Below are 14,941 nucleotides of genomic sequence, written 5' to 3'. Positions count from 1 at the left end.
AATCAGAATTCTAGTGTCTCAATTGGACATGTTTCAAACTATCACAATATAGTAATACTTGTACTTTCTGCAATATTTGGTTTATTTTCTGACCTTTCCTACTCATGGTAATACATTATACTTAAGCAATAAAATAATTAGCATTTATTGATCCAAGAACAAGGGCTTGTGGTATTGAGACATCTTGCACTATCAAACCTAGGTCTTCTTAAATGCCATGGTTTATTATATTACCCTGTTGCATACAATTTGAATAAGACTCAACCTCATAATAGATGCAATAGCAAATCTCCAATAGACAGAAAAAGGGAGAATGTCTCTCTCCTGTTCTGTACCTGCAGATTCATCAGCTCCGAAACGAGTAGCACAAACTGAGCATAAACTCCTTCATGTAGCGTCTCATCTTTTCAGAATTTTCTCATTTTAATAATCAAATTTTCTTTTTACATATTGAGCATATGATATGAGATAATGTTAAAGTTTAATTATGATTTTTTTTTTTGCAAAATACTTTAAGTAGTAAAACTTATCAAAACCAATATTTAAAGTGTTGATGGTACATGTAACATGGTTCAAGAAGTAAATGATTTTTCCAACATCACCTACATACCAGTTTCATGAGGTAGGAAGAGCAGAAACTGACGTGTCTTTGTGGTTACAGTGACATATGCAGAGTCTGCAGAAAATGCTACTTTAGTTTTTTTCTGTTTTTCTATTTAATTAGAGAACAAAGAATGGTATTATAAAGGAGGGCCAGGAGGCAGCGGCTGGTGATGTAAGTTATTATGCAACATCACTGGTCTTGAACATCTAAGTGAGGTAAATATGCTTTATGTTTTGTTTGTCCTCCAGTGCATATTAGGATGGATGCAATCTCTCACAGTAAATGCTTTAGAGTCGTATAGTACACTGAAACTAATTTAATTGTGTTTTTTCCATAATTTCCATAATTAAAACGCCTCAATATTTTTTTAAGCACACAGTTTTTGACTAAAAACTTGAGTTTGCTTGACTTTTTTCTTTTAAGAAATTAGGCAGGTAACTGTTTTTACATTTCTATTTAATAAAACACATTATAAGCTATTTGTGAATTCTTTAATAGCAAATCAAAAAGTGTTTATTGACATTACAGCAATTAAACACTTTATGTAACTTTGCTTTCCTGCATGCCTTGCATGGTATTTTGTTGATTTATCTGAAGTAATGGTCATTTTTTTAAGTTGCAAAGCTTCCTTCTCATCACCCTAAACTTTAGCGCAGTCCATACTTTCTCCATCACATTCAAGTTAGGCATTTGTCTGGTTCACTCTAAAACATTATTTTTGCTTCCAGTCAGAAGAAGCATGTTGGCATTATTACAAGATTACTTAAGACCTAAATCTGCAAGGGGTATTAATAGTTGTGGGTTTAAATTTAATTTCAAAAATGAGATGTGAGACATTTGTTTTTGCATCAGCTGATCGGGTTTTTATCTAATTCTATTACCGTTCTAATTTATACTGTTCTCTGAAATATTTAGAATTCGATGCTAGACCTAAGTGACAGTATTTAATTATACTGCATAGAGAATACAATATCAGGTGAGACATATTTTTATATATAATCAACTGTGGAATAATGTACTTTCACATTCTGTGAGAAGGAAGTGTGAGGGAAGCAGATATGAGGGTTTAAGAAGTAATTCCTGCTCCACACAATCAGATGAAAACTACAGCCTGCTTGATATTTCCATTCTACGGCTTTATTAAAATACTATAGGCTCTGCAGTGCTGATATTAACAGTCGTGACATTTTTGCAAGGCGTGAAACAAATGTGGTTCAGACTCTGATGTTGCAGAGAAGACAAATCTTTCAAAAACGGGGACACAAGCCGTCCAAGTGACCTCTAACGTGAAGCTGCATTTATTTTCCAGCAGTACACCTGCCAGGTTTAAAACGAGGTGGCCAGATAGCTGCAGGGAAAAAGTCAATATGCATAATTAGATCTGAGTGTTGCACAAAAATACCTTGAAATGAGACATTCGTGACTTTTTGAAGAACTATGAATAACTTAATAATTTTATTGATAATATGTATACCTCTTTCTTTGTTTTAGACTTAATATTATCTCAACAGTCCAGCTCTAACCATCAAAACTCAGATTGTGTTGAATTGTGTGTTTACTCCAGAATGTTATAGTTGCTGTGCAGGAGCCTGCTGCTGGCAGGAAGTCACTGAGTTCAGCTGTGGCTTTGCAGGTACAGCAGAGGCTAACAGAGGAATAAACCCAGATGCATCCTGTCACGCAGCTTCTCTGTCTTACTTTTGGATGGAGCTACGGAGCGAAATTTATATGAATTTAAATAGCTAAAGCAACTTCAGCTTTTGTGGCCTTATAGGCAAGTATGGGTCACATTCCAACACAGAGGCTTTCTTTGTTGTACAAATAAAATGATTTTGTGTGCTGATTGTTTAAATAGATAAGCACAGATTTACTTTAAAGGTTTGACAAATTAAAATACATTTTATGCTAGCAAGTATGTAGGTATTTGTACTTTGGACAAATACCTACTTTCGCTCATTGGCCTTGAATTGATTTTCCTCTGCTATTAGTGGTATTGATTATATCTGTTTTGTTCCATTATATTTTGCATTGAGTTTATAATTTCTTTAAATTGTTGTGTGTTTGGTGTTTGTCATTTAATTAGACATATTATTTTATAATTTGTATCTGTTCTGCACTATTTCAGCTGTGGCTGGAGCTATGGGTCTTCATAAAAAAATAAAAAAAAATTGATTTCTTATTTTTTGTGACCTGAACCTAAAATGGATTCTTGTGAAATGTGAAAAAAAGTGATTTGAAAGTAGAAATATAACTAATCCGGATGGCATTGGTGCTAGTGGTTAACTGTTTTATACAATTTTATGCAGTTCGGAAGGATTAAATACGTAAAACTCCTAATATTAGTTAAAATTAACATTAGCTTTGTTTGACCAGACCAGTAGTTCATCATGGCTTCAAAATAAAATGCTACACCAAGAGAATCGACATGAATTGGCTCGGTTGAAAATTATTGTACCTGTTTTACTCTCTTAATGTAGACAAATTATAAATATTGTAAATATTTGCATAATAAAATGTAAAATGTGTTAAATGAAGCAATCCTTGGGAGAAATTTACTCGAAGATAACTGCAGTCCTCGGTTTTCCACACCAGCCACACGAGGTGGTTTCTGATCTCCTCGTATCTTTATGGAAAGAGTGTCAAGTTAACCTTTGTTTTCTGTAATATGTTGAAGTGGATTACTCCATTATTGTGGTTTGGCTCTTTCTCCTGATCATGCCGTTTCTCTGATTTAGAGCTTTGTAACCAATCGTTGAGGAGAAGGCGGGAGGAGAGACGGAGAGGTGGGGCGGGGCGCAGGGCTGGCTGGTTATTTTAGTTTTATCTCCCCCCCTCTCACCTCCCCACAGCACCACGACAGATCCCCGCCACTTGTGTGTGGGCTGCAGCGAAGCGACGCTCAAAACGCGGCAGGATCAGGTTAAAAACTCATATCGATCTGCAGATGAACCACGAGTTCACGGCGCGAACGTAAAGCTTCCTCCTCTCCCCTCCTTCTGCTTGATGCCTGAGTTGTCTCGTTTTGTGGCCTGACTGAGAAGACCAACCTCCTTTAACTGCATTGCCTCTGCGTCTGCTGGCTTTTGGCTCCTCATTTTCCTCCTGTTACTGGCGGCTACCGTGTTGTGAAAGTGTGTTTTGTTGTTGTTGTTGTTGTTGTTGTTGCTGTTTGGAAAAAAAAAAAAAAAACGGAGGGAAGAGAGTGGACTGACCTGACCGAAGTTGTTTTTCTTTCTTTCTTTCTTTTTGGATTTTTTTCCTCCGTATGTTAAAGCTGCCTTCGTATGAAAGAATCTCTGCTCTGTTCTGTAATTAATGAAATCAAGGAACAGAAGTGCGGGATTTGTTTCCATGCTCAGGAGTGGATCTTACTAGAGGAAGCAGGGAGAAGATGAAGTTGAGTAGTTTAAGTGGCCTTTGGTGCATAATCTGAGATGAGATAGACGACCTGCATCTGCAACGTTGGCTGAAATCATCCCATCAGAGTGGAACATTTTATATGGGCAACACATTAAGCTCAGGATGAGGTGCATTTGTGACTTTTTGAACTGCACCTAAGAAAAAGAGGGGGGTTAGGGGGGGTCCCTCTGTACATCCTGCTTCCACAGGAAGAGACGCGTTTTTTCCCCCCTTTTGCTGTCAAACGAATTAGGGTTGTTGCATCAAAGTGAACACTGGGAAAACAAAGGAAGCTGATTTCCTTTTGCATCCTCCGTTTCACTCACTTAAAAAGCATTCGACAGACCGAGTGAAAATGAAGAAGTTTCGGAAGGTGCTGGACGGTTTGACCACCTCCTCTCCGGGGGGGACTATGGGGTCCCCATCGTGCGGCAGCGCGGCTGGGACTCCCACCGCGGCGCCAACTCCCAAGGAAATCGACGTCCAGGAGACGCTGGTGTCGGAAAACTTTCAGCTGTGTAAGGTAGGTGAATGCATTTAGCTGGAGGTCTGCAACATCGGGGACGGCGCAGAGTCGATAAAAGCGTCGATCTGTTAGACTTAATCTCAATCCATTTATTTATTTTTTTTGTTCATGTTTCTTGCCCGTGTTTGGGGGAATTTACTGGCACAAAAGCCCCTGAAAAGTTAGTTTCGAGTTCTGCAGCTGTTCCTGCCGCGGGGCTCTCTAGTCCGCGGTATAAAACGCTTCAGCACCAGGGACAGCGACTCCGAACAAAACATTTAAGCATTCAGATTCTCTCTTCTATTAGACTTCACGCTTTCAAATGAGGCGATTAGTTGTTGCGTTTAGTTGACATGTGAGGCGCTTTTGTTGCAGAAATGCAGCTCAAACGGTGTCACAGTGTACAGTTGTGGGCAGTCTCCCGTCCCCATCTGTATGTGCTGCACGGCTCCCGACATGAGCATGCTGTGTAGCCGCAGTAGCTCACACACATGTGCTACAAACAGTGCAACGGGAGTCAATGAATAGCAACCAACTCGCGTTGCATCAGCAAGCGAGCACGAATGGTGTGGCAGCGATGACATAACTGGTGTCCCTCCCTTTGCATAAAAAAAGAAGAAGAAAAAAAGTGCACATCAAGCCAGCGGAGGGGCCCTGCAGTGCTGTCCTAGCTGATGCGCTTTTCACTGGGAAAGAGGGAGAGAATGAGGGAGGGGGTGAAGCTTGAATGCATGGGTGGGGGTATTTATAGCAGCGACTGTCGTGCATAGCAGCAGCCAGTTTTCTGAATGCATTTTGCTGCGTTTATTTATTCCCCCCCTTTTACCCTCTTACAGAAACTGGGGTGCATTGTGGGCATGGCTGTTAATAATTCATTGAGAAGCCTGAGAAGAAAAAAAAAACACACAGGGTGTTTTGCAGAGCTGGATTATTACTGGGCAAAGGGAAACTGGTTGGGGGAGGGAGTGGGTTGGAGAAGACCGAGGAGGGAGGTTGATTCACAAGCTGAGAAAGATGCTGCAGAGCACTGTATAGCAAGTAAGAGAATTTGCTAGAATAGAGCAGAGCAATATAGACTGGTCCCATGCAGAAGGCTGCATCCCCTCACTTAATGGCTCAATACATTGACGTAACTTCTCTTGAGATATTGCCTTAAAATCTACTGTCACCAATAATTTGTAGCATATTTTCCTGTTGCATGTGTAGATTTGGTTTCTTTTTCTCCCAGCAACAGAGAAAATGTGGAGAGGTGGGGACCTGGATGGGTCTTTGATGTTATTTTTCTACATTATCTGTAAGAATCAGGGTGGAATGAAAAGGTTGCATGTGAGATTGACATCGTGTTTTATGGTAATAGCTGCATTTTGTGTCTCTATGGTGAGGATGTGCAGATATTTCTGCTCTTCCTTGTCAAGCAGAGTATGGTGTTGTGCAGAATAAAACTACTAAAACTTGGCTTTTCGTCATGGAGAGAGAACAAACCGGTTTTACACAAAGGAACCCATCTTTCTGAATTTAAGTTCTACGAAGAAAATTAATACGAGTCATTGTCTGGATCAAACTGAGCAAGCAGACACAGAGAAACCTGTCTCTGCAATGTTCTAGCTACAGATTGTCTTTATTCTCAAACAAACAGTGGGAGAAACCAGGAAGATATTTAATTTTACCCTTCCATTCATTATCCCAAATATATTTAGACAGGATCTAGACTTTCTGGAGTGGATGTAAATCTGTCAGCTGGTGCAGTACGACGTGTGGGAGGGTTTGGCAAACTTCTCAAAGTAGTCATGACTTCTATCCTCACTGTGGCGTGTAGGAAGAAGCATTAACTCATTTTTTTTTATGTAATACAGTATTTTTGTTTACATCGGTTACAAAAACATTCTGGTTGAGTGGTTATAGCTGAGATGCTGAAACAAGCTTTCAAATGAAGTCACTCTAAAGGTTGAAGCTAATGAAGGATATGGGAATCATGCTGGTGGGGAGGAGTTTCAGTGCATATCGATTTTTCTAAAAGAGGGAAATGAGTTAATTTTGTGATGGAGGTAGGAAGATAAAATATAAATACCCACCAAACTAAAACTTCACGGCACTAAGTGGCAGCTGAGATGTCAAATATCTATCCTTTTTTCTGATAATTTGTATCATGCTGCTTTATACATTACTTGATAACAAACAACAAAGAGGACACCAAAAGTATGTTGTTTTTTTAACAAGAGCAAAATCTTGATGGCAGTTAGTCATGTGTATTGCCTGTGGTTCAGAGTCTAAAGGTTATCTCACTTCTTCAAGGAAATGTTACTCACCAACATTTACGCGACTCTCAGAACACAGAGAAGGTCACACTGGTGTGCACCGGAGACATCAGTCTCAACAGAGGGCAAAACAGTTATCAAAATACTAACAATCGTGTGATATTGTTGCTTAGGTAACCAAGAACTGTGCCGTTTTTTTCCAGCTTTTTCCAGACCTTAACCCCTTGATTGACTAGAAAATACTTAGCAGAGTGATACATTTCTCAATTTATTACCAGAAATATCAGAAAATGAATCCAACTCTGATTAAAAATATACGTTATGTTTTTAACACATTTGTTTTTAAAATATAACTTGCAATCCTTTAATTTCACTTGAACCTATTCACATTTTGTCATGCTAAGGCTCTCAGTGTTAATGCCTTATATTTGGATTTAAGTCAATAGACCACACAAGTACCACATAGGACAAACATAGTAACGTAGTTCATTTTACCCAAACATAGGCCTATGTTTGGGTAAAATGAATGTTCTTTTATTATAAGAACTACTGACAACATGCCTCTGAAATTCCAAGCACAAATTTAGCATTTATTTGCAGAAAATGAGAAATAGTCAAAATAATGGGAAAACATGCGGCACTTTCAAATCTCAAATAATGCAAAGAAAACAAGTTTATATTCATTTAGCAACAACAATACTAATGTTTTAATTCAGAAAGAGTTTAGAGATCAATATTTGATGGAATAAACAAGAGGTTTTCAATGGGGTTCAGTGCAGTGGACTATATTGTATATTGATCCCCATTTACTCTGATCACCCAAGACAAAACCCATTGTAACAACTGGCTTCAAATGTCACCTAATTAGTAGGCTCTGTCAGTTTAGACCTACATCCAATTTAGTTTGTGACAACACATTGAAAATCACCAAATGCCTTCCATCCAGTCTAATTCATTTTAAGTTATTTTCTGAAGAATAATGACCAAAGTGCCTTATTTTGTTCTAGAAAATTACATAAAATCATTCAAATACATTAAAATTTGTGATGTCTAAAATTCCATATATGGTCCAACAAAACAGTAGAATACATAACTTTCACAGTTCATGGGAAGTTTAATCTGTTGCGCCATATTCTGTGACAGAACTTTGACCAGGCATGACCAGGTTGCCAAAATTGCAATTATATGCCTTAAAGTGGAGTGTGGCCTCCAGTTTCAATCACAATCATCAATGACACTGCCACTGAATAATGCTTCTTCTACATCTGAAAATGAACGAATTACTATAATCATCAAGTTGGTACAATTTGATTTTAATGACTGTCATTTAAATTTTTTGAAGTCTTTTCATCCAAATGACTTCATTCATATTGCATGTGTAACTCCCATTTACTCCATAACCTCTCTGAAGTGAAGTCCTGTCTGCAGAATTCTAAAAAAGGTTCCCACATTCATACTGAAATGAAGATTACAACTCTGATTATTCATGGGATTTCTGAATAACACATTTAAGGACAGTGAGTGGAAAAATCTAAGCTACCTAGATAAGTGTAGATTGTTTGTATCTACACATGTGGATTGGTGTGTTTTCAGACATCTGTGACAAAGCTATCCTGTCCTGCATCCGATCAGAAAGCAGTCCAGCAATGGGCTTATTAGAGTGCAGCTTTTCTGACGTGATTTGGGTTGGGTGGCTGAAAATGTTTGAGGTGCATGATGTGCAAAGGTGTGCACAGGTTTTAACTCCCTCAAAATGAGTCTTTATAATTACAGCCCTGTGTGTGATTAGACTGAGGCAAGAAGTAGAGGGTAGGTGAGGTTAAGGATTGTAGAAATTGGAAAACCTGACCATAATCATTCTCTGATGTGTCAAACTGTTCCTTAGCTTGCCTTGTAAGTTGGTGCAAATGCAAACACAAAGAGCATTCTTTTTAAGAGCTTGAGTAGAAGAAAACTGGACTTCTAATTTATTTGGTTTAAGTTGTGCACATTCTGTACAGGGAAAACAGGTTATTTGAACAAGGAGTGAGTGAAAGAAGCCATTAGTGTTAAATTAATAATAATAATAATAATAATAATAATAATAATAATAATAATAGAAGGTAGCCTCAGGTTTAATCTTTCTAACACCTACAGTGAAACCTTGACTCATCCCAGGCAGATTTGCAGCATTCACACCTTGGGACATGTGACTAAAACAATTCACGCAGCATCACAGGAGACACATTTCAGATGTCAGGCAACAACAACCCAAACATTGAGTTGAACAGAAGGTACAGCCAGTGGCTGACCTGTCCTAGTTACCCCCTTAGTGACCTTAAAGACCCATCACTGTGATTTTTTCTGATTACAAAGCCTGTTGCTTTCAAACATATTCAAAACTATGTCTTTTTGATGAGCGGGGTAACTTCTTCAGGAAATGAGAAGACCAGTTACCTTTTACCTAAGCATTGAGGATTAGCACGTCTGAAAATATAAATAAGCACAAAGAGATTTGTCCTGCTATGTCTTAAAAGTATGTGTGTCTCTTATGATGTGTCTCTGCTTAATGTTGTGTATGCGTTTTGGGCCGGGGTGCATAAGTAGAGTCTTGATGTCACCATCTAAATTTTTTTTTAAAATTATTGATCAAATTGAACACTCTACAAACTGCACAATCTGACTTTATAATTACATCTTCTAAATAATCTGACAGTTGTTAGCTGAACTAATTCAGAAAGGAAGTGACATGATATATAGGATTTTGTTTTTTCCTTGGTTTATTTGGATTTCTCATTAACTTTAGGTTGTTGTTTTTTACGTCATTCGTATTTATTTTAAACTCTCAGTCTTTTAGTTATAGTTCTATGTCTTAGTTTTTGTTTTATTTTGAGAACCTTACTTTTCTGGTTCTGTGTTCTCTTGTCACCTTTTTGGTTTGAATGTTGATCATTTTTTGTGTTGGGTTGTGTTTCTGATTCGTTTGCATTTCTAATTTCTATCGAACATTTCTCCTATTTTCTCAGCTCATCTTCAGTTATTTGCCTTCCCTCTCAGCTGCACCCAGTTTCTAATCAACCACCTGCTCTTTGTTCAGTAATCAACTGCAGAGCTTAAATATCTCTCAGGCAGTCAGCTCCTTTTACATTGTCCTGTTATTGTCATCAGCTTGGTTCCTTCTGTTCTATTTGAACGTTACTTTGGATTCTCCCCTGAACTTTAGTTTTCTAAGATTTTCTTTTAATAAGACAAAGTGTTTATTTGTACCTGCCTGTCTCCTCACTGCATTTGGGTGCTGTTTTTCACTATTCTATGACAATAAAGGCAAAGATATTGGCCATGTCTGCAACTCCAAACATTTAGCAAGCCGGTGTAGGTGAGTTTTCATCAGAAAAGACAGAGCATCTGCGTAATATCAGATTTTAGGCAGACTTATTAGTGGGACATTTAAGTGTTTATGTATATACCTCAGCAATGCGGTAGATGCATTGAAGCCCCTTAGTTGCAGTGCCAATGGCAGGAAATTGTTTTGCCTGGATTTTCTAATGATAAAATTCTGAACACACACACATATATATATATGTCGCTGCTTTTAGCTCATGGGAATCTCTTCATGACTTGAGGCAAGTAAAGATACTGCAGTCTGCTGAAGGGAAAAAAAACTTAGTTGTGTTTGCTGCAGTACTGCAATAATTGCATTTTTGTCCCCTTAGCCATAAAGGTTTCTGTTAAATAAAGGAAAACTCAATGCATTCTGGCTTTCTGTTATCTCCACATCTGCATATAAATATTCATTTCTAACCTTTGATACATAATTCTTTGTGTGGAATTTTTTAAAATTTAAAATGGTGTGCTGCTAGGTCATCTTGACCTCAGTGCATTTTTTAATCTGCTTTAATAAGTGATTAATCTCAGGAGATGTACAATTAGCCAGAACAGCAGCACAGCTGCATTTTGGATTAGAAGCTCTCTTTATATTGTCATCCCTTTTGTCCCTGTTGGGATGCAAAGATGAAATTCATTTAACCAAAAATGTTTTGCTTTGTTATAAAAAAATAAATCTGCTTTATTTAACATTTTGATTTTTGATCATGCATTGCTTAAATTTAGATACAAAAATTCTTCATGAAATCCTATAGTCATACTAATCTATTTTGCAGAAACCTTTCAGAAAATGATGCTAGTCGAAAAACTATAACTTCCTTATTTCTCTGAAGACATTTTAGACGAGTGCATATTCTTAACCTTATATTCTAAGTTTAGTGGGTTGGAGTTAACCTCCGCCTTTTTCTGTACCGCCTTCCTCCGTCAGCACAATATATTTGCCTGTAAGGATGACATCACCCTCACTCCCTCAGCAGCGACCCCACAAGCTCTCCATGGGTGTGATGACTCAGTGGGTTGACTTCCAGCTAGTCTCACATTACCATGTGTCGGCTGCCTGTCAGAAGCCACAGTGTGGGATCAATTAAGGAGTAGCTGATGTCAGGCTAGGAGGATAGTATAGAGAAAAAAAATAAACATATAGGATACATTTTCTGTAATCCATATTCAGGTGGAGCATGGAATTCTGTTTTCCTCAGCATCTTTAGAAAACACTGAACCCTTTAAAACACAATATGCACAGATTTCTGTAACGTCTCACAAATGCTATGTAAAACCATTTGCTGTTGTGTCATACTCTACATTTTGTTTGTGTCTGTGACAGCATGTGTCTGAGAGAATGAACGAGAAATAGACGCCTCTTGATTTCTGTGTGGGCTTTCAAACTCTTTGTCCATTCAGTGACAGCAGACTGCCTGCCTCACCTCACGCTGTGCAAATATAATCGAGTGAGCTTTTCAAACAGATCACCGCTTCACTTAGTTTTCAGTGTTTGCACTCAAGTAGAATGAGCTCATGCAATGCTTTTTTTGTATGATGTGGTTCATGGAGAGGTTAGAATTCAAGTTGCATTCACTTTTGAGAAATAGAACGACATGAACAAGGGATTATACCTCTGAATTTGTCGCTAAAGCTGCCAAGAAAAACTGCAACAATAGCCAGAGGCCCATCTTTCCATCCTCGACGCAGTTGTTTAAAGTTTTTAATCCTGTATTATATTTCCATAGAAACACATCACTACTCAGGAAATGGAGGTAATTAAAGTCAAATTAGACCCACGATGACACAAAATATGTCTGTACTGAGAATTCACATACAGTAAAACTCACAGGTGACTTGTTTCCATTGTCGTATGCTGGTTCAAGATGACGCATTGTTGCAAGTCTATGACTTGATTCACTGGACATTTTAACTTTTTCAAGTGTTTCAAGTGTTTAGGGGTAGGAGTTTATAAGTTCTCACTTCTTCCTACCCCATTTTGAGCATGATATGTTAACTGAAACAAAAAAATCTGTATTTTCTCTTCTTTCTTATGCACTTCTTGTTACTGTGCACTATTTTATTTTATATTTGTATCATGTTCGAATAAAATTTCATTTCATTTCAAAATTTCATTTCATTTCATTTCATTTCATTTCATTTCATTTCACTGTGTGATGCTTTACCTGAATTTGACTTGCTGCATTTTAACAAGGATCAAATTGAGAATATGATTCTAGACTATGTGGCTCAAATATATAATCAACTATATTGATTCAATTATATATTTCTGGACCTGAATCAGCCTCCTTTGCTGTCTAGATTTTACAGTCCTCGTAAATGAGTTCTATGTAAACTGGAGTAAATTTTAATTGAATAATCTCTAAAATGAAAACGGTCGTGTAATGGGCTGGCGATTCCTGTGACTGCTTTAGGTAGGCACCTGCTCTGCAGCAACAATGCAAGGACAGTAAGGTAAAGAGACTGGATATGTGGATAAATAACCTAAAAGTGACCTGATTTTTAGAAGTTAACCTTCTGGTTCTAACCACAGACTGAGATGCTTCAGCATCGACATTAGTAGCAGCAAGGCTGCAGAGTGGTGGGTGGAAAATATAACTGCATGGGTAAAATCGACTATGTTCACTTCAAGGGAGTCTTAAATTCTCATAAAATGTTCTGCTACCCCCTTTTTCTAAGTTTAATTGAAATTGTATGCATACAAGTAACACATAAAAGCAATACATAAATCTTTAATCTCATCCAAAATCTTTGTCTATTTGATTCAAGCTTTAACTGGGATGATCAGCGTGTTACGAATAAAAATTCCCATCATGCAATTTCTGTGCATGATTGAGTCAATGACCAGACAAGTGCAAGCCAATACTTTAGGTGTAAAAATACAATCTAGGATGACAGGTGAAAATTCAGCAAAGCTTCAGATCAAACATGAAGTTTGTTCATGATATATTTGAATGTGGAAAAGTTCTCTCACACACACACATTTGTTTAAAATTTCACTAAAATTTACTTCATGTCTCCTAGGAGGAAATCATACCTCATCTTACTGTTACAATGCATTTTCAGCATATGGTTTAGCGAGTGGTAAAAACACACTCTCATCCGCGAGAATGTTCAGGGAACTACCAATTGCATTAGCTTGAATGCATTTCATAGCGTTTAATAATTCATAAATGCAAGAAGCTCAGCTTTTAGGACCATCATATGGAGCAGGATACCAGGAAACAGATTTTTTTTCTTTCCCATTTTAAAATATTTATTCTTTTAGTTAACACAAGACATGCAGGAAGACTTACTGGGGTCTCCTTGGTATTATTCGTCCTTGTTGATTTTATATGTGATGGACAGCCTGGCTGTTTTGGTTTGTAAGGTTAAACCGCATGTATTGTAGGTCCCCACATGGCTGCTTTGTGACCTCAGGGATGCATGGAAACACGACGCAAAGCCCCAGCCTACAGTCTTAACAATCACCCTTCCACCCACGCTCACATGTGTACGCACTGCTCTGCGATTACATAAAATGAATTATGTATTTTTGGATATCAAGCCCACGCTCTCATCTAAAGTGATATGTGCTTAACATTAAAGGGTCAAATGCAAACGAATGATGTTAAATGCTGCCGAATAAAAAGAGGCCGTATGCTGCATGTGTCACAGCAACTTTTTATCGGGAGTAATCAAGCGAAAAATAATTTACTTTCCAGAATAAGGTCAGGCGTTAACAATGATGTGAAGGCAGGAGAAGCAGGATGAGAGGTAAAAACTGAAAATGAAAGTTACAAAGTCAAACAAATTAGAAGCAATTTCTGATAAAACTTGGTGAAATATTAGCTCTGCTAAATAGTGATGCAAAAACATCAGCAACTTTACATACCTATTATTCACATAGTGCTGTAAAAAGTATTTTCCCTTTTTAAAACTTCATTTTTTACACTTAAATGTTTCAGATCAGCAGATCAATTTTTATAAATTCAATTTCCCAAGCCCAAATACTCCCTGAAGTATCAAAACAAATAAATCAAAATACAACATGTTATAGTCTGATCTAAAGAAATTCAGGAACAGAGAAAAAGGTTAATTCACATCTGTTGGTCTATAAAGAGTTACACAGCAATATCAAAGGCCTAGAAACTCAAGTGAAATACAAAAAGAGCTATAAACCACAAATATAAAACATAACTAACAGTAGTGAACTTTTGCAAGAGGTGCCAGCCGTCCGAAATAATCCCAAGAGCAGATTAACGACTCATCCAGGAGTACAAAAAGAACCCAGAACCCCTTATAAAGAACTACAGGCCTCACTTGCTTCAGTTAGTCATTATTTGTGTTTCAACAATAGGAAAGTGACTAGGCAACAATATGAATGTTCCAAGGCCCAAACAAAAAATGCCCCCAGCAAGTCTTGGTCATAAAAGAAATATTGTTTTGAAGGAGCCCATTCAAAATCTGATAGAAATGCTGTTGAATGATCTTGAGCAGGGAATTTGAGCTGAAAACATCCTCAGGGTGGCTGTGATGAACAATTCTTTAAAGACGAGTGGGTCAACTTCCTCTGCAGAGATATTAAAGCGTCATTACCTGTTTTCACTAATTCTTGAGGGCAGTGGTTGCTGCAACCAGCTTGATTGTCAAGGGCAATTATGTCTTCATATATTACAGGCCAGGGATGTTTGAGTAGTTATTCTCTATCGTCTTTGGTTGGCATAAAATTTAATTGCGATTAGATTGGACATATAGAATAACACACTAATGGGGCAAAGCAGTTTCCCTTTGCATCTTTGTGTTTACTTGTGCTACTGCTCATGGTCACATAGC

General features: G+C 37.6%; 1 protein-coding gene and 1 long non-coding RNA gene across 2 annotated transcripts in view; both read left to right on the top strand.

Annotated features, from left to right (window-relative positions):
• The first annotated feature begins 523 nt into the window (after positions 1-523).
• LOC107838457 (uncharacterized) lies at positions 524-2,280 on the top strand. Its single transcript, XR_001664519.1, has 2 exons — positions 524-819; positions 2,169-2,280. It is a non-coding gene; the product is annotated as an uncharacterized LOC107838457 (long non-coding RNA).
• Positions 2,281-3,207: 927 nt separating this feature from the next.
• Positions 3,208-14,941, top strand: part of LOC103150637 (syntaxin-binding protein 5-like) — an 81,603-nt gene continuing 69,869 nt past the window's right edge. Inside the window, exon 1 of the mRNA XM_016680848.1 lies at positions 3,208-4,526. Coding sequence (XP_016536334.1) covers positions 4,359-4,526 — 168 coding nt within the window. The 5' untranslated portion in view covers positions 3,208-4,358. The remainder of the gene's footprint in view (positions 4,527-14,941) is intronic.

Source organism: Poecilia formosa, unplaced genomic scaffold, assembly GCF_000485575.1.
Source record: "Poecilia formosa unplaced genomic scaffold, Poecilia_formosa-5.1.2 Scaffold259, whole genome shotgun sequence".
NCBI classification, from domain to species: Eukaryota; Metazoa; Chordata; class Actinopteri; order Cyprinodontiformes; family Poeciliidae; genus Poecilia; species Poecilia formosa.
The sequence above is the reverse complement of the archived record's forward strand: the minus strand, read 5'-3'. Positions and strand labels throughout refer to the sequence as shown.